The following is a 20,642-nucleotide window of genomic DNA, read 5'->3' on the forward strand; positions in this document are numbered from 1 at the left end:
AATCTCTGCACAAAATTCAATTTAAACCAGCAAATAATAGAGCCTACTAGACTGGAGAATACACTAGACCTCATCTTCACTAACAATGATGATCTGATAAGAAATGTCACCATATCAAAAACAATATACTCAGATCACAACATAATTGAGGTTCAGACATGTATGCGTGGAGCCCCAGACCGACAGAATGAGACTAGTCACGAGGGAGCATTCACCAAATTCAACTTCAATAACAAAAACATAAAGTGGGACCAAGTAAACCAAGTCCTAACCGATATAAGCTGGGAAGATATACTAAGCAACACAGACCCAAACTTATGCCTAGAACAGATTAACTCGGTGGCACTCGATGTATGCACAAGGCTTATTCCTCTAAGAAAAAGGAGGAGTAGATGTAAAATAGAAAGAGACAGGCGCTCCCTTTACAGGCGACGGAAAAGAATAACAGAGCGGCTAAAAGAGGTCAATATATCTGAAATGCGCAGGGAGAAACTGGTCAGAGAAATAGCAAGCATCGAACTTAAGCTAAAAGAATCCTTTAGGAGTCAGGAATCGCGGGAAGAACTAAAAGCCATAAATGAAATCGAAAGAAACCCAAAGTATTTCTTCTCCTATGCCAAATCAAAATCGAGAACAACGTCCAGTATTGGGCCCCTACTTAAACAAGATGGGTCCTACACAGATGACAACAAGGAAATGAGTGAGCTACTCAAGTCCCAATATGACTCAGTTTTTAGCAAGCCGCTAACCAGACTGAGAGTCGAAGATCAAAATTAATTTTTTATGAGAGAGCCACAAAATTTGATTAACACAAGCCTATCCGATGTTATCCTGACGCCAAATGACTTCGAACAGGCGATAAATGACATGCCCATGCACTCTGCCCCAGGGCCAGACTCATGGAACTCTGTGTTCATCAAGAACTGCAAGAAGCCCCTATCACGAGCCTTTTCCATCCTATGGAGAGGGAGCATGGACACGGGGGTCGTCCCTCAGTTACTAAAAACAACAGACATAGCCCCACTCCACAAAGGGGGCAGTAAAGCAACAGCAAAGAACTACAGACCAATAGCACTAACATCCCATATCATAAAAATCTTTGAAAGGGTCCTAAGAAGCAAGATCACCACCCATCTAGAAACCCATCAGTTACACAACCCAGGGCAACATGGGTTTAGAACAGGTCGCTCCTGTCTGTCTCAACTACTGGATCACTACGACAAGGTCCTAAATGCACTAGAAGACAAAAAGAATGCAGATGTAATATATACAGACTTTGCAAAAGCCTTCGACAAGTGTGACCATGGCGTAATAGCGCACAAAATGCGCGCTAAAGGAATAACAGGAAAAGTCGGTCGATGGATCTATAATTTCCTCACTAACAGAACACAGAGAGTAGTCGTCAACAGAGTAAAGTCCGAGGCAGCTACGGTGAAAAGCTCTGTTCCACAAGGCACAGTACTAGCTCCCATCTTGTTCCTCATCCTCATATCCGACATAGACAAGGATGTCAGCCACAGCACCGTGTCTTCCTTTGCAGATGACACCCGAATCTGCATGACAGTGTCTTCCATTGCAGACACTGCAAGGCTCCAGGCGGACATCAACCAAATCTTTCAGTGGGCTGCAGAAAACAATATGAAGTTCAACGATGAGAAATTTCAATTACTCAGATATGGTAAACATGAGGAAATTAAAGCTTCATCAGAGTACAAAACAAATTCTGGCCACAAAATAGAGCGAAACACCAACGTCAAAGACCTGGGAGTGATTATGTCGGAGGATCTCACCTTCAAGGACCATAACATTGTATCAATCGCATCTGCTAGAAAAATGACAGGATGGATAATGAGAACCTTCAAAACTAGGGAGGCCAAGCCCATGATGACACTCTTCAGGTCACTTGTTCTATCTAGGCTGGAATATTGCTGCACTCTAACAGCACCTTTCAAGGCAGGTGAAATTGCCGACCTAGAAAATGTACAGAGAACTTTCACGGCGCGCATAACGGAGATAAAACACCTCAATTACTGGGAGCGCTTGAGGTTTCTAAACCTGTATTCCCTGGAACGCAGGAGGGAGAGATACATGATTATATACACCTGGAAAATCCTAGAGGGACTAGTACCGAACTTGCACACGAAAATCACTCACTACGAAAGCAAAAGACTTGTCAGACGATGCACCATCCCCCCAATGAAAAGCAGGGGTGTCACTAGCACGTTAAGAGACCATACAATAAGTGTCAGGGGCCCGAGACTGTTCAACTGCCTCCCAGCACACATAAGGGGGATTACCAACAGACCCCTGGCAGTCTTCAAGCTGGCACTGGACAAGCACCTAAAGTCAGTTCCTGATCAGCCGGGCTGTGGCTCGTACGTTGGTTTGCGTGCAGCCAGCAGCAACAGCCTGGTTGATCAGGCGCTGATCCACCAGGAGGCCTGGTCACAGACCGGGCTGCGGGGGCGTTGACCCCCGAAACTCTCTCCAGGTAAACTCCAGGTAAACTATTGACTTTGAACATGCAAACTGACTGTTGGAATACTAAAACTAAATAATGGTGATGAAGCAAGAAAACTTTCCAAAGATTAAGTGCATATTCTCGAATTGCATGTAATGCAGTCATTTGGCACTTTTTATATTTTTTCAAAGAAAGTCTTCAGCGGCGACATTTGATAATACATTTCACATAAATTTAAGAAACCGCTGTTGAAGATCACTTAACACTGCAGCAAAATTATGGGACTTCCTTATAGATACATAACGCTGCATCTGCTATTATGTTTCGTTAAGTATTGTGCGGTGCAATTTTCATAGCAATTTCTTATTTTGATTTGGTCATAGGGAACCTGCAAACCTCCTCAAAAATCTAAACATTTCTCTACATAAGATAAAACAGCATTGAAGGACTGAAATCGACCAAAAGAAGCGTCCTAAAGTTATCTTTTAATAACCTTTGAAGGAAGCAAAAATATAAATAAAATTAAGAAAGCACTGTAGATACGCCTTTTTGAGATATTTCTAATTATAAAAATAATTATATGACGATAATAATTTAGATATAATATAAACTTTCTCGAAGAAAAATTATTGTTAAAGAAATATTTATGAAAATAATATGTAAATATCAAGGAATATAAAAGGGTATTAAATAATAATTTAAGTCTAACACCCTCTACCCCAGCAATCTTTATTTCCTAATTTATGCAACCCTTAGTGTATTCAGTTTGTTATAAATCAAATATATCAGCAATAAATTTGGTATTTAGCCACAAAAAGAAATATATTTATCATTTGGGATATATATACGTTGAGAGTTAAGAGCTTCTTTATTTCTATAATAAGTGAAGATAGATAAAATGTATTTTTAACGGCCTTTGTGCACTGTCGGGATGATCAGGCACTAATGTGGTGTAAGTCATTCGTATAATAACATTAACATATCATGTCTTGATATTACCCATTTATTCAAACCTCTTCCAGTTATACCTACATATATTTTTTTTTTGAGGATAGATCTTGTTTGGTTATAGTTTTAGTTGCTGAGGTGTTGATAGTGTTGTATATATGTGCTACAGTAATACCTATTTGTTAATATAAGTTTTTGTTTCAGCTTGTAATCATAAATTAACAACAAACATTCAGAAAAATCATAATAATTTGAATTCGAATCATTATAATAGTTCTTGGAGCTGAATAGGTAGAAAGACTTTTTTTATATATTTTCCGTATTTATTTACTATATAATAAGAATTCTTAAGTAACAATGCGAAGAATTAATCGTAAAAAGATATAAACAATGATATATTTAAGGAATTTCATTAACAGGCAAATTCTTTAATTTCTTCTCAACATAGAGCATTATGTGCTAGAATTAAATTCTAAATGTAATCTTATGTAAGTTCCACATATTTACTCGAGTGTTTACCAAGAACTTGTGAACTACACATTTCTTGAGTTATATGTAGCTAGGCCTGGGCACATACCCGGCTGCGGTGGCGTTGACCCAGAAACTCTCTGTAAGTATACTCCAGGTATTTATGTCTTGTTGGCCAGATGTCCATTGTCAAGTGTGCTTCGTTACCTTATTAACTGTTGATGTACAAGGCTCAATGTACCGCATAAAATAGAAAATCTGATTTATTTATTAAGAAAAATGTGCAAAGTCTTGATTAATTACTTAATATCAGCAATTTAATATTGTATCAAGATATTATTTACTGAATTATTTGTGTGTGTAAATAATGGATACTATTAGTGGTAATAATACGGCGTGTAATTAACAGTGAAATTATAAGGTGCGCTGCCCCTGGTACTGTCATGGCGTCAAGGGCATACACAAAATTTTTGGAGTGACCGGATGCAAAATTGAGATGTGGTAATAAATCAATTTCAATGTAATCCATAAATAAAGTAGGATTAGTCTTAAAGAAAGTCCTCTAGACTCAGTTCTTTAAGCAGAGAGTAAATATAAATTCATGGGATAATATGCTTGACATGAACGTCGTCATATCAATGGACATCTCATCACAGCTTCATTATTCGTCAAGAATTTACTTAAGTAAAACAAACAAAATCTTCATTATTTTCAAAATTTTATTGCATATTATTGTCGAGATCTTTTATCTTCAAATTTAATGATTGTAGATCTTGACTGTATGTTGGTGGAAATTGGAAAGGTCGTGGAAGATGCGTTCATCATCTACACGACGATCCAGGGGATAACCGTGTGGTCGGTTGTCGGGATACACTCCGTGGTAGCCATAGTGATTGAAAACGGTGTTTTCATGCAGACCTTCTACAGCAGCATCGGCTTTGCCGTCTGTCACAGCCACCACCAGCTCGAACTCCAGACCTTCTGAGTTACCCTTGGGGATCAAGAACCTGTTGGGCACTCCAACTGCACTCACAAATTCATGAATGTCGACTTCGCTACTACCAGCCGAAAGTGCGGCCTCAGTTCGCTCTATTAGAGAATCGAAACTGGGTACGTCAGGAACAGTCACTGCTGACTCAGTAGACTTGCGAACGATGTGGTTCACTCCAGGACTCACTAATGGGATAACAAAACATACTTTATAATGTGCATTATGTAAGTTATGTCGTCAATTAAATATTTATGTGAATATTATTATATAATCACTGAAAATTTACTACCGTTTTTCAATATTATATATTACTTTATTTCTGATTCATAACATTCAAACCTACAGGAAAACAGAGCAAAGTCTACTTACATTTTGTCCAGAACCTGTCTAGCTCGATGGCTCTCCAGCGTCCCTCGTTGAATGAGTAGGGAATATCATTGTTGTCATTGTGTGGCCAGGCGAAGATACGGACTGTTGCCAGTACTTCGTGATCATTATTGTTGTTAACATCAATTTTGAATGAAAAGTCCTTATGGTTAAGACGTGACACAACAGTAGAGATAGCAACATCTGCAACTTGAGGTGTGTCATCTACAGCATTGACTAAGCTATATTCGAAATCCTCAAAGAACGTTTCTAGAGGGCCATCAATTGAAACACCATCAATAGCAACTCCACTGAACTCTAACTCTTCTTTGGTGTAGGGAGTAAGACTATCCTTGTGTTCTCTGAAGATGTTATCCATGTATTTATGTAATCTAAAGAATGCTGGGTCGCGAGTGGAAGTTTCGAAGTGTTCCAGCACTCCAGGAGGTAAGTCATATTTCCCATGTGGATCTCCTTGGCGGCCTAGCACTATGTGAGCTGTATTGTGGAGAGAACCATAGTACTCAACATTAGGGCTGTATGTTGACGATTCAATGACATCACCAAGGACATCAATTCCGTGGGAGTTGTTTATATCAACAGTGGATCCATCATGGGCTGTAACATATCCATGGGCAATCGCATCACGAATACGGTTCTCAAGAATAATCAAGTCACGAATATGAGCAATACCGTCGACATCCTCAAAGTGAATATTATCAGGACGAGATGGGAATTCACCGCCATACTTATAAGTTGTATGGGGAGCGAAACCCTCCTCGATGGTTGCTTCCCAGTGAAGTTCATTCACGGGATCCAAGTGATTGGACAGACGTTCAGCATCAAAGCGAACAGTGAGCTGGTGATGTACCCAGAAGAAGTTTTCACCCTTACGATCCAGGTGATATCCTTCATGTTTGTCGTTCCACCAGAATGGGAACTCCAAGTGCCAAGTAACATGGTGGGTATTCAAGCCAATATCTTCGCCGAAATATGCTACACGTTGCTCGGGGTTCTTTTTGCTACCAGTAAAGTGGGATCTGAATTTACCAGGTGTTTGAGTCATTTTGGCATGGTAGGCTTCCTGAATAACTTCACTGTTTGTGAACAAGTGTGGAGTGACCTCGTAAAGTGGTGGCAGTACAACGTGTTTAGTAAGTGAAGAGTGGACGACTGCTGCATACAAAGCATAAACAAATTCTCCTTCATTAACATGATTTCTGAAATATGCAGCATTGCTCACAAATGTTTGCCAGTCATTGCTGTGTTCCAAAACGTCATAGAGCAGAAGTGCTTCTTCACGCTGTCGTGTATTAAAGAGGGAGAACCAGTGTTTCTGTTGGAGCAGCCTGTGGTCCTTCAGTTCCTTTACGAGCTTGTGAACAGCTTCTCCATTGTCAGAATAGTGTGATGTGTCAGCTTCAGGGTCGAAGGTCTCGCCAAGCTTATGGAGGTTTTCATCACGTACGTCTTCATATACTTTAAACAGCAGATAATTCACGTCATGCTGTTTTTGTGCGTCAGATGCCCCTGGAACACAAGACTGATCAATTAGTACTTGATTAACATTTCTATCAATGTAAAGGATTTTCTTTATATATCTGGACATAAATATTGTTGCTAAGAGGAATTAATATTTGATATTTTCAAATTTCTGTTTAAGGCTTCAATCATCTTGTGTACTTTCTCCTCTCTTGACTGTTATGAATTGATAATCTTTGTAGCGATATGTTTACTTGTGGTCGATGTAAAGTCAATAACAATGTAAACTCTCATGTGTAAATGAATAGAAAACATTTGTTGTTGAAATTTTATGCATTCTTTTCTCATTTGATTATTTCGAGTGATCCTGTCTAAAAATTTGTTTATGCGCGTTCATTCGAACTTTAACGTCCTACATGAATTTTTTTTTGAAAATCTTATAAGTAGTAGCAGCAAAAAAAAAAAAAAAAAAAAAAAAAAAAAGGGAAAAACACTTATGTCTCGTCGTATTAATTATTATTCTTCAAAATTTTCATCAGAATGCGACCCATAAAGGTGAACAGGGCAAGCAGCTTTAAGAACGTTACATTATCCTTGAGGTGGCACTTTATTCCTCAATATTCTCGCAACATACTAATGTGTTTACAGTACATCCTCATATCTCATATTTTCAGTACCACTAATGCAAGGTTAAATATTTGCCCGGTTTCCTTTTGCCACTTCAGAAATGTGTTGACTAAAATCTCTTTTATATTAACTGTACGAGCTCAGTACTTTAGTGTTTTATTTCCTGCCGAAATATGCACTCTGAAAACATATATGGTCGTCTCAAATGGTTGTCTCTTATACTTCAATAAAAGAAACATGCATGATGCATAACTGTTTAGCAAATTTGTTTTTGAATGTTACATACAGTTTATATTAAAAGTTAAGTATTTAATTAATAGAATAACATTGACTCGTTTCTCCACAATAGTAGAATATTTTTCGTTAAATCTGATTTGTTTTTGGCATAATTAATTTTTTTGTTATACTCAAATATACTAAAACATTTGTAAAAATTGTGTTTGAAATATGTATATTTTGGTGTTGTATAAGACGCACATTAAAGTGACACTGCCAAGTAATTATTTTAAACTTTAGCAAAATTGATTAGTTACAGCAGTGAAGAAGCCTAATACTTTCTTCTTACTGCAAAAGGCACTGAAAACTGTAGGCATTTAAGTACATATGTCCAGTGCATCAAAATCTGCCTTACAGCTAAATTACACAACATATGATAATTTGCTCACCACCAGCATCGTCGTTCACAGAGTCATAGGGCCAAGCAGCGGCAGCAGCCACTAGAGCACAGAACACCAAGACCTTCATGTTGGTGATGAGGAACCACCTCTTTGCTCCACTATATATACCCCCAGACGCCGGGTGACCCCGACTTGTCCCAAGATAACAGAACAGTTGCTCAGCCCTAGTTATCACCCCGTATAGATAACGGATTTGAATTTTTATTAATTTACATTTAAATTAAATAAGCAATTTAACAAAAGTTTTGGTAAAATAAATATAAGTATTTGTATTATAGTTTATCACTCACGTAATTAGGGGGCTTATTGCTCCACTGACTTTCTTGAGATTGTGACTAATAGATCAACACATTTTTTAATAAATTACTTTTCATTAATTGCTCTTAAATTACAAATTGTATTGTACTGCATTCAGATGAATATTTTTCTTCGTCGTATTGTTTTTAATAATTCGTGTTTGTTATTTACCAGTCCAATAAATTTTTGTCATTTGAACAATTTACATTAAGCAGCACTTAAAAAAGCCTTTGTGAATGTAAATGATCGGAAGTGTACACGCCTAGTTGTGGTTGTAGGGGTCGAGTCATAGCCCCAGCTCCGTCTCTTCACTGGTGTGTGTGTTTATGTATGTGTACTCGCCTAATTGTTGTTGTAAGGGGTCGTGTCATAGCTCCTAGCCCCGCTTCTTTGCTGATGTGTGTGTACTCACCTAATTGTGGTTGAAAGGGGTCGTGTCATAGCTCCTAGCTCCAGCTCTTCACTGGTCGCTACTAGGTCCACTCTTTCACTGCCCCATGAACTTTATCATACCTCTTCTTAAATTTATGTATGGATCCTGCGCCCTATACATCACTCTCCAGACTGTTCCACTTCCTGACAACTCTATGACTGAAGAAGTACTTCCTAACATCCCTGTGACTCATCTGGGTTTTCAGCGTCCAGTTGTAACCCCTTGTTGCTGTGTCATATCTCTGAAATATTCCATTCCTATCCACCTTGTCAATTCCTCTCAGTATTTTATGTTATTATCGTGTCCCTCCTATCCTCCAGTGTTGTCAGGTTGAGTTTCCTTAACCTCTCCTTGTAGGACAAAGCCTTGAGCTCCGGGACTAGTCTTGTTGCAAACCTTCGCACTTTCTCCAATTTCTTGACATGTCGGACGAGTTGTGGGTTCCGTACTGGTGCTGCATACTCATATATGGGCCTGACGTGCACGGTGTACGGTGTCGTGAACAACTCCTTACTTAGATGTCGAAACGCTATTCTCAGGTTTGCCAGGCGCCCGTATTCTGCAGCAGTTATTTGGTTGATGTGCCCCTCAGGAGATATGTTTGGTAGCTGCTTACCCCAAGATCCTTTCCTTGAGGGAGTTTAGAAGCTTCTGACCCCTTATTCTGCACTCCGTCCGTGGTCTTCTTTGTCCATCCCCAAGCTTCATAACTTTGCACTTGCTGGGGTTAAACTCCAGGAGCCATTTGTCTGACTAGGCTTGCAGCCTGTCCAAATGCCCTGGTAGACTTACCTTATCCTCGTCCGCTTGCGCGCGCGTGTGTGTGTGTGTGTGTGTGTGTGTGTGTGTGTGTGTAAGTGAAGTACTCTAACATTCGGTAACTGCTACAACAGTACATTACATGTAACTTCAGTACGAGTATATCGGGTATCCCAGCAGATATACTAACTGCTCTCACACTCAACGATTAAGTACCTAGCAACAGTACAATTGAATGCGCATTCCCTGTGTGAAGGGACGTGCCATATACTCCAGCCCACCAGAAATTCAACATATCTGCAACACACACTGCCCCATGTGCAAACTAGAGGTAAAGATTCTAGTAGACAGAAGTGGGATGGCAGGTATCTGGGCTGAATTTCATAAATAACTTGAATGGATCACTAACCTAATCAGTCATAATCCAATGGCACTCTCTTTTCTACATATTGTTCAAGGACATATCGCAGCACCTTGATACAAGTAAACATGACAGCTCATGCGTAATGCCTCAATTAACATATGCAGTAAAATTAAAAAAAAAAAAATTATCAACCGTACTGTAAAAAAAAAAAAAAAAAAAAATCCGAGTTGAAACTTGCAGTTCGGCGTCAACTAACAAGTCATTCATTGTACTGTGCCAATAAGAATAATAAGTGAACATTAGGTTGAAGGGAAAACAAGAGGTGTGAGAGGAAGGTGGGCGGACGGTAGTTCAGGGAGCAGAGCCTAAATTGTTGAGTCACAGGTGTCATGTTAAAGTATCGAGGGAAAGAAGGAGACAAAAGAAGGTGGAGTACAAAAGTAGACTTGTTACTACCCATGGCCGGGTAGTGTTTCTTGCCGGTAATCAGCCACTCCACCAGACTTCTCGTCAGCAAACTACTTCACCCAATTATCCGAAATGATATTGAGTGAGCAATTGAAATTTCTTAGCAACTGAAATTTCTTAGCAACTGTCTTATGTATTTTTTTGGCAATTCACACAGAGACACAAACATAATTCACACACACGCACACACTCATATACTCACAAACACACAAATTAAGCACACACAGACAATCGGACGAGGAGTTCAGGAAGTGGAATAGTCTGGGAAGTGATGTAGTGGAGGCAGGATCCATACATAGCTTTAAGAAGAGGTATGATAAAGCTCAAGGAGCAGGAAGAGTGACCTAGTTACGACCAATGAAGAGGCGGGGCCAGGAGCTGTGAATCGACACCTGCAACCACAATTAGGTGAGTACAAACGAGTACACACACACACACACACACACACACACACACACTTATTCATGCAGAGATGAACAGAAACACAGAAACATGCATACACGCAAATACACAAAAACATGTGCTTGTGCGCGCGTGCCCACTAGCGTGTGTTTTTATGTATGAATGCATTTGTGTGTGTGTGTGTGTGTATGTGTGTGTGTGTATGAGTGTGTTTCTCTGTGTTTGTGTTGATCTGTGCATGCATATGTGCGTGGGAATTGTATTACAAAAAAGAAAGACAAGGATGTTGAGAAATTTAAGTTGTTATATGTGATTGCATACTCTGACTGGCGCCTCTTAAGTATCATTCCAGATAGTAGGGTGAAGTAGCTTGTTGACAAGAAGACAGGTCGAGTGGCTGATCACCGGCAAAAAACACTACCCAGCCATGGGTAGAAACAAGTTTACTTTAGTACTCTCTCCACCTCCTTGTTCTGCCTCCTACGTTCCCTCGATACCTCAACGTGACACCTATGACTCGGCACTCTAGGCTCTGCTCCCTGAACTACCATTCTCCCTTCAGAATATTTTCACAACCCGTTTTGTGTTAATGTAGCAGCTAGGTCTCCCCATGACGATAATGTCTGACAAAATTCACACTTACTCAATATTGATATTTTATGTTTATGTACGTGGGAGTGATGTTAGCCTGAATAAGCTGAACTTTACCTGGGAGTGATGCCAGTAATTCAGCTGAACTGAACTTGGATGTGATGTCAGTCTGAATGAATTGAACTGTGACTGGGAGTCATGTCAATTTTAATTAGCGGAACTGTATAATTACTACTGAAAAAACGCATCTAAGTTAAAATAACGTATATTTAGTTATTGGTACAGGAATTGTACATGCCTGAGATCGAACTAAATTTACTTTACTATTTCTACACTTATTTATTAACATTCTAATTATTTTATCTTTTTTTTTTTTTTTTTTTTTTTGTAAGTTTTCAGTATCAAATAGGTGGAGGCAAACCTCCATCCTAAGGAATATTTCGTTCTACATAGATTTTTAAAACTTTGAAAACTGTTGCATCATTGATTAGATTGAGTGGTAACTTAGGGCGGAGAAAAAATCTTCAATATATTTCTGTTCTGCTTGAAGAAATTCGTCGTTGCAAATCCTGTGTATAATAAATGAAATTTACATACAGTGAATACATTTATTAACAGTAACGTCGTGCCCACAAACCAGCTTAAACAAATCATTACAGAAAATATGAGACAGGATTATATATGTACAGGAGCAAACGAAAGAAAGTGAGGTGAAGAAGAGTATTTAACCTGATGACTTCCAAGCATGTTTTGAACTAGGTTTTTTGTTTACAAAAAAACTACTCTGGTTCTGTGGATCAGTGTTGGAAGTGCTGATTAGGGTAGATTTTAGAAATGATTATGTATCTCTCCTGAATAAGTAATTTAACATATATACCAAAAGGTGGCTGGTAGAATTTCAATGTATTGCACGAGCATTGGGTGTATTATAAATTATGCAAGCGTTCTGGTACTTGTTGACAGTGTTACAATCATTTCAAAAAATTATGTAAATATCTGCATTTTCTGTATCATTCACTACCAATTCCTAGATCGTTAGTGCACTTCTTAAGTTAGTGGAAAAATTGACCAAACTATTTTCAGACATGTGCAATATCACCGATGGACACATGCAACTTTCAGGCAACCTTTCCCGAGTAGACAGTATTTTAATTAATGTCTAAATTTCGAAATCAAAAGATGGGTGAAGATAGGCTTTCTTCTCAGTGCACTCAGATTTTTTTTACTGACGAATTTCTGTATGCAGAGCGGTAACGCGATGACGTTTTGCTCCATCCTGCACCGCAGTCAAATCATGAGTCAGAGACAACTAGAAGGCAGAATGATGAAAAGGAGGAGATTAACACTACAGTAGCATTAGTAGTAGTTGTTCTATTAGTAATAGTAGTAGTAGAAGTGGTGGTATCAGTAATAATAGTAGTAGTCTAGGTGGTAGTAGTAGTAATAGTATTAGTAATAGTGACTGTAGTACCAGAGACGTGGTAGTGTAGTGGTAACGGTAAAACAAGTGGTAGATGTAATAAAGCAGTATGAGTGAAAGAATTAGTAACAGTGTCAGAAGTGGTAGTGGAAAAGACAAAAGAACATAGGAGCACTGTGGATGGGTTACTAGCCCATGGGATGAGGGTAAAATCTACCAAAGGACACAACTTCTATGAAGAGAAAATCAGGGACAGAAGCCACCAAGAAAGAAGGAAGGAAAGACAAAGAAATAATTATGCTGAAGTCATAGCAAGTGGAGGAGAGAAGGCTGCTTCGTTCATGTCGCCATGGTAAATACATCATTTGTACTCCCTATGTGTCAGAAAGAGAGTGGATGCTTTGATCAAAGTACTGGAGAGAACTTGAACAAGAAATGGAGTAGACACCAGAAGCATCAGTGATAGAAGTATTAACAAGATTAGTGAGAAGTACGTTTGTGTGACGATAAACAATCAGCCATGTGGTGTGTGTCCTTTATCATTTACTGTAGTAAACACAAAGCAGTACATATAGGTAACAACCATAGAGTTGGAGTTCACAATGAATTATGCTGAAAAAAAAAACATGCGATTTACTGAAGTCATAATTACTGCTCTCCTATGTAATTTTAAGAAGAATAAAGGAATTCCTACTTCAAAAACCATTAAGGAATTTTCGCATCCAACTTGCGTTTAGTAACAAACTTAATGTTGATGAGACATCTGAAAAATTGTAGATATGCCTTCAGAGACACAAGAATGGTAGCAAAATGAATGAAAGAAGTGGCGCATGTATAGTTCACAGTAGCCTGCAGCCCTACCTTCTATACTGGGAAAACTTCCAACTGTTATGTAAAATAAGTGAGAAGACAAAAATGTCTCGAAACAGCCACTAACATCATCGAAAGGATACAGTATAACAGGGATTAAAACAAAATATATGTAACTATTGACTATGAACATGCAAACTGACTGTTGGAATACTAAAACTAAATAATGGTGATGAAGCAAGAAAACCTTCCAAAGATTAAGTGCATATTCTCGAATTGCATGTAATGCAGTCATTTGGCACTTTTTATATTTTTTCAAAGAAAGTCTTCAGCGGCGACATTTGATAATACATTTCATATAAATTTAAGAAACCGCTGTTGAAGATCACTTAACACTGCAGCAAAATTATGGGACTTCCTTATAGATACATAACGCTGCATATGCTATTATGTTTCGTTAAGTATTGTGCGGTGCAATTTTCATCGCAATTTCTTATTTTGATTTGGTCATAGGGAACCTGCAAACCTCCTCAAAAATCTAAACATTTCTCTATATAAGATAAAACAGCATTGAAGGACTGAAATCGACCAAAAGAAGCGTCCTAAAGTTATCTTCTAATAACCTTTGAAGGAAGCAAAAATATAAATAAAATTAAGAAAGCACTGTAGATACGCCTTTTTGAGATATTTCTACTTATAAAAATAATTATATGACGATAATAATTTAGATATAATATAAACTTTCCCGAAGAAAAATTATTGTTAAAGAAATATTTATGAAAATAATATGTAAATATCAAGGAATATAAAAGGGTATTAAATAATAATTTAAGTCTAACACCCTCTACCCCAGCAATCTTTATTTCCTAATTTATGCAACCCTTAGTGTATTCAGTTTGTTATAAATCAAATATATCAGCAATAAATTTGGTATTTAGCCACAAAAAGAAATATATTTATCATTTGGGATATATATACGTTGAGAGTTAAGAGCTTCTTTATTTCTAGAATAAGTGAAGATAGATAAAATGTATTTTTAACGGCCCTTGTGCACTGTCGGGATGATCAGGCACTAATGTGGTGTAAGTCATTCATATAATAACATTAACATATCATGTCTTGATATTACCCATTTATTCAAACCTCTTCCAGTTATACCTACATATATTTTTTTTTTTGAGGATAGATCTTGTTTGGTTATAGTTTTAGTTGCTGAGGTGTTGATAGTGTTGTATATATGTGCTACAGTAATACCTATTTGTTAATATAAGTTTTTGTTTCAGCTTGTAATCATAAATTAACAACAAACATTCAGAAAAATCATAATAATTTGAATTCGAATCATTATAATAGTTCTTGGAGCTGAATAGGTAGAAAGACTTTTTTTATATATTTTCCGTATTTATTTACTATATAATAAGAATTCTTAAGTAACAATGCGAAGAATTAATCGTAAAAAGATATAAACAATGATATATTTAAGGAATTTCATTAACAGGCAAATTCTTTAATTTCTTCTCAACATAGAGCATTATGTGCTAGAATTAAATTCTAAATGTAATCTTATGTAAGTTCCACATATTTACTCGAGTGTTTACCAAGAACTTGTGAACTACACATTTCTTGAGTTATGTAGCTAGGCCTGGGCACATACCCAGCTGCGGTGGCGTTGACCCAGAAACTCTCTGTAAGTATACTCCAGGTATTTATGTCTTGTTGGCCAGATGTCCATTGTCAAGTGTGCTTCGTTACCTTATTAACTGTTGATGTACAAGGCTCAATGTACCGCATAAAATAGAAAATCTGATTTATTTATTAAGAAAAATGTGCAAAGTCTTGATTAATTACTTAATATCAGCAATTTAATATTGTATCAAGATATTATTTACTGAATTATTTGTGTGTGTAAATAATGGATACTATTAGTGGTAATAATACGGCGTGTAATTAACAGTGAAATTATAAGGTGCGCTGCCCCTGGTACTGTCATGGCGTCAAGGGCATACACAAAATTTTTGGAGTGACCGGATGCAAAATTGAGATGTGGTAATAAATCAATTTCAATGTAATCCATAAATAAAGTAGGATTAGTCTTAAAGAAAGTTTACTTAAGTAAAATGAACAAAATATTCATTTTCAAAAATTTATTCCATATTATTGAGGAGATCTTTATTTTTTATTAACTTTAATGATTGTAGATCTTGACTGTATGTTGGTGGAAATTAGAAAGGTCGTGGAAGATGCGTGCATCATCAACACGACGATCCAGGGGATAACCGTGTGGTCGGTTGTCGGGATACACTCCGTGGTAGCCATAGTGATTGAAAACGGTGTTTTCATGTAGACTTTCTACAGCAGCGTCGGCTTTGCCGTCTGTCACAGCCACCACTAGCTCGAACTCCAGACCTTCTGAGTTACCCTTGGGGATCAAGAACCTGTTGGGCACTCCAACTGCACTCACAAATTCATGAATGTCGACTTCGCTACTACCAGCCGAAAGTGCGGCCTCAGTTCGCTCTATTAGAGAATCGAAACTGGGTACGTCAGGGACAGTCACTGCTGACTCAGTAGACTTGCGAACGATGTGGTTCACACCAGGACTCACTAGTGGGATAACAAAACATACTTTATAATGTGCATTATGTAAGTTATGTCGTCAATTGAATATTTATGTGAATTTTATTATACAATCACTGAAAGTTTACTACCCTTTTACAATATTACATTATTTCTGATTTATAACATTTGAACTTTTTGGAAAACAGAGCAAGGTCTACTTACATTTTCTCCAGAACCTGTCTAGCTCGATGGCTCTCCAGCGTCCCTCGTTGAATGAGTAGGGAATATCATTGTTGTCATTGTGTGGCCAGGCGAAGATACGGACTGTTGCCAGTACTTCGTGATCATTATTGTTGTTAACATCAATTTTGAATGAAAAGTCCTTATGGTTAAGACGTGACACAACAGTAGAGATAGCAACATCTGCAACTTGAGGTGTGTCATCTACAGCATTGACTAAGCTATATTCGAAATCCTCAAAGAACGTTTCTAGAGGGCCATCAATTGAAACACCATCAATAGCAACTCCACTGAACTCTAACTCTTCTTTGGTGTAGGGAGTAAGACTATCCTTGTGTTCTCTGAAGATGTTATCCATGTATTTATGTAATCTAAAGAATGCTGGGTCGCGAGTGGAAGTTTCGAAGTGTTCCAGCACTCCAGGAGGTAAGTCATATTTCCCATGTGGATCTCCTTGGCGGCCTAGCACTATGTGAGCTGTATTGTGGAGAGAACCATAGTACTCAACATTAGGGCTGTATGTTGACGATTCAATGACATCACCAAGGACATCAATTCCGTGGGAGTTGTTTATATCAACAGTGGATCCATCATGGGCTGTAACATATCCATGGGCAATCGCATCACGAATACGGTTCTCAAGAATAATCAAGTCACGAATATGAGCAATACCGTCGACATCCTCAAAGTGAATATTATCAGGACGAGATGGGAATTCACCGCCATACTTATAAGTTGTATGGGGAGCGAAACCCTCCTCGATGGTTGCTTCCCAGTGAAGTTCATTCACGGGATCCAAGTGATTGGAAAGACGTTCAGCATCAAAGCGAACAGTGAGCTGGTGATGTACCCAGAAGAAGTTTTCACCCTTACGATCGAGGTGATATCCTTCATGTTTGTCGTTCCACCAGAATGGGAACTCCAAGTGCCAAGTAACATGGTGGGTATTCAAGCCAATATCTTCGCCGAAATATGCTACACGTTGCTCGGGGTTCTTTTTACTTCCAGTAAAGTGGGATCTGAATTTACCAGGTGTTTGAGTCATTTTGGCATGGTAGGCTTCCTGGATAACTTCACTGTTTGTGAACAAGTGTGGAGTGACCTCGTAAAGTGGTGGCAGTACAACGTTTTTGGTAAGTGAAGAGTGGATGACTGCTGCATACAAAGCATAAACAAATTCTCCTTCATTAACATGATTTCTGAAATATGCAGCATTGCTCACAAATGTTTGCCAGTCATTGCTGTGTTCCAATACGTCATAGAGCAGAAGTGCTTCTTCACGCTGTCGTGTATTAAAGAGGGAGAACCAGTGTTTCTGTTGGAGCAGCCTGTGGTCCTTCAGTTCCTTTACGAGCTTGTGAACAGCTTCTCCATTGTCAGAATAGTGTGATGTGTCAGCTTCAGGGTCGAAGGTCTCGCCAAGCTTATGGAGGTTTTCATCACGTACGTCTTCATATACTTTGAACAGCAGATAATTCACGTCATGCTGTTTTTGTGCGTCAGATGCCCCTGGAACACAAAAATCATCATTTATTACTTGGTTAACATTTCTACCTATGTAAATGGTTTTCTTCATTTATCGAAACATAAATGTTGTTGTTAAGACAAATTATTACTTGATATTTTCAAATTTCTATAATAAGAGTAATAATAATAATAATAATAATAATAATAATAATAATAATAATAATAATAATAATAATAATAATAATAATAATAATAATAATATTCTTTATTTGCTACAAGTACATTTACATGGTATACAGGCCTAGCTGACATCAATGACATACTACTATATTGAAAGCCGCTTGTTATGTTGAGCATTTCGGGCAAATTAGGTCAGTTTTGTCCCAGGATGCGACCCATACCAGTCGACTAACACCCAGATATCCATTTTAAACTGATGGCTGAGGAAGGACAAGGACAGCAGTTGTCTTATGGAAACACGTCTTATGGAAACCCGTACCTCAGTGTGAGAGCTGAGTGCACGTGCAGTCGATCTTCGGGAAACCCATTCTATACAATCATTTTGTGTACTTTCTCCTTTATTAGCTGTTATGACTCACGAAATCGTAATGACACGATTGCAAACAAAGCATACCATGGATGGGCATAGAACCCGCGATCAGAGAGTCTCAAAACTCCAGACCGTCGCGTTAGCCACTGGACCAGCTAGCCACAATAAGATTCGTCCAACTAGGTATATTTCTACACCATAGGAAGGCTAGCATAGGCACCACTGTGACCACAAATGCAAGTTTTTACAGACGAATCTCCAGCTAGCGTGGCCGTGACGAACTCTAGCTCAAGTCCCCTCAAATACACCTAGCTGGATGAATCTCATTTTGGCTAGCTGTTCCAGTGGCTAACGCGACGGTCTGGAGTTTAGAGACTCTGTGATCACGGGTTCTATCCCCGTCCGTGGTATGGTTTAACTGTTATGAATTGGTAGTCTTCGTAGCGATATGTGGTCGATGTAAGAGTAAATAGTGATATAAAGTTCCTTGTGTAAATGAATAGAAAAACATTATTTTTTTTTTAATTTTTGTGCATTCGTTTCTAGTCTATTTTTTTCCGAAAGAAACATGCATAATGCATAATAGATGAATATTTTTTCGTTAAATCTGGTATATTTTGGCTTAATTTATTGCTTGTTTTGCTCAAATATACCAAGCCATTTGTAAAAATTTGGTTTAAAATATGCATATTTGTGTGCTGCATAAGATGCAGATTAAAGTGACACTGACAAGTAATTATTTTTAACTTTAGCAAACGTGATTAGTCACTACATTGAAAACAGTAGGCATTGAAGTGCATAAGTCCAGTACAGCAACAGCCGCCTGACAGCTAAATTACACAACATATTACAGTTTACTCACCACCAGTACCGTCGTTCACGAAGCCAAAGTTGGGCCAAGCAGCGGCAGCAGCCACTAGAGCACAGAACACCAAGACCTTCATGTTGGTGATGAGGAACCACCTCTCTCCTCCACTATATATACCCCCAGACACTTTGTGACCCTGGACTTACCCTGAGATAACACAACAGTTGCTCAGCTGTAGTTATCGGCCCCATATAGATACCAGACACTTATATGTACTAATTTCATTTAAATTACATACGCATTTTATCAGAAATCAGGGTAAAATAATTAAACGTATTTTTATAATATATCAGTCACGTTATTATAATGAGTACAGTGCTCCACTCACTGTCTTGAGACTCTGACTGTTTGATCACATAGGATTTTGGATTTTTTTTTTCTGTTAAACATACTTAAATGACGTATTGTATTTTTTTATACTGGTTAATTTTTGTCTCATGCTTTTGTATAATTCGTGTTTCCTATTTGCCAGTTCGATAAAACATGTTAGCTATCAGAAAAAATCAGGTTAAGCAGCATATATAAAAAAATAACTTTGAGTATGTGTGTGTTAGTGAGTGCTTGTGCATGAACTCACCTAATTGTGGTTGCAGGGGTTCGGTCATAGCTTCTGACCCTGCCTCTTCTCTAGTCGCTAATAGGCCGATTCTCTCCTTGCTCCCTGAGCTTTGTCATACCTCTTCCTAAAGCTATGTAAGTATCCTGCCTCCTTTACATCATTCTCCAGACTGTTCCACTTCCTGTAAACTCTATGACTGAAGAAATACTTCTTATCATTCCTGTGACTCATCTGAGTCATCAACTTCCAATTTTGACCCCTTGTTGCTGAGTCCCATCTTTGGAACATATTGTATCTGTCCACCTTGTCAATTCCTCCCAGTATTTTACATATCGTAATCACGTTTCTCCCCTCTCCCTTCTGTCCTCCAGTGTTGTCAGGTCGATTTCCCTTAATTTCTCCTCGTAGGACATTCCCCTTAGATCCGGGACTAGTCTCATTGCCAACCTTTGCACTTTCTCTAATTTCTTGACGCGCTTGACCTGGTGTGGGTTCCAAATTGCTGCTGCATGCTCTAGTATGGGTATGACGTACACGGTGTACAGAGTCGTGAACGATTCCTTACTGAGGTGTCGGAACGCTATTCTTAGGCTTGCTAGTCGGATATATGATGTAGATCCTTTTCATTGAGTGAGGTTTGCAGTCTTTGGCCCCCGCTAGACTGTACACTGTCTGCGGTCTTCTTTTCTCTTCCCCGAGCTTCATGACTTTGCACTTTTTGATGTTAAACTTTAGGAGCCAGTTTCTGGACCAGGCTTGCAGCCTGTGCAGATGACTTTGTAGTCTTACCTGATCCTCGTCCGGTTGAATTCTCCTCATTAGCTTCACATGTAAC

At 38.4% G+C, this 20,642-nt stretch overlaps 2 protein-coding genes across 2 annotated transcripts; both read right to left on the bottom strand.

Annotated features, from left to right (window-relative positions):
- Nucleotides 1-4,578: 4,578 nt before the first annotated feature.
- LOC128694466 (hemocyanin subunit) lies at nucleotides 4,579-8,156 on the bottom strand. Its single transcript, XM_070097900.1, has 3 exons — nucleotides 8,009-8,156; nucleotides 5,238-6,764; nucleotides 4,579-5,053 (listed from the first exon to the last, which is right to left on the bottom strand). Exons 1-3 carry the CDS (start codon nucleotides 8,085-8,087, stop codon nucleotides 4,635-4,637), a joined length of 2,025 nt encoding a protein of 674 aa, XP_069954001.1. The 5' UTR covers nucleotides 8,088-8,156; the 3' UTR covers nucleotides 4,579-4,634.
- A 7,511-nt stretch (nucleotides 8,157-15,667) lies between these two features.
- Nucleotides 15,668-19,400, bottom strand: LOC128694467 (hemocyanin subunit). Its single transcript, XM_070097901.1, has 3 exons — nucleotides 19,243-19,400; nucleotides 16,346-17,872; nucleotides 15,668-16,168 (listed from the first exon to the last, which is right to left on the bottom strand). Exons 1-3 carry the CDS (start codon nucleotides 19,322-19,324, stop codon nucleotides 15,750-15,752), a joined length of 2,028 nt encoding a protein of 675 aa, XP_069954002.1. The 5' UTR covers nucleotides 19,325-19,400; the 3' UTR covers nucleotides 15,668-15,749.
- Between the last annotated feature and the right edge of the window lie 1,242 nt (nucleotides 19,401-20,642).

Source organism: Cherax quadricarinatus, chromosome 60 (assembly GCF_038502225.1).
Source record: "Cherax quadricarinatus isolate ZL_2023a chromosome 60, ASM3850222v1, whole genome shotgun sequence".
NCBI lineage: Eukaryota > Metazoa > Arthropoda > Malacostraca > Decapoda > Parastacidae > Cherax > Cherax quadricarinatus.

Bases quoted from the DNA above. Each gene is read 5' to 3' on its own strand.
- LOC128694466 (XM_070097900.1), bottom strand. From the start codon at position 8,087: ATGAAGGTCTTGGTGTTCTGTGCTCTAGTGGCTGCTGCCGCTGCTTGG. The intron at 6,765-8,008 runs GTGAGCAAATTA...CTTGTGTTCCAG, and splicing joins TGTGAACGACGATGCTGGTG to GGGCATCTGACGCACAAAAA. The intron at 5,054-5,237 runs GTAAGTAGACTT...TTATCCCATTAG, and splicing joins AGACAGGTTCTGGACAAAAT to TGAGTCCTGGAGTGAACCAC.
- LOC128694467 (XM_070097901.1), bottom strand. From the start codon at position 19,324: ATGAAGGTCTTGGTGTTCTGTGCTCTAGTGGCTGCTGCCGCTGCTTGG. The intron at 17,873-19,242 runs GTGAGTAAACTG...TTTGTGTTCCAG, and splicing joins CGTGAACGACGGTACTGGTG to GGGCATCTGACGCACAAAAA. The intron at 16,169-16,345 runs GTAAGTAGACCT...TTATCCCACTAG, and splicing joins AGACAGGTTCTGGAGAAAAT to TGAGTCCTGGTGTGAACCAC.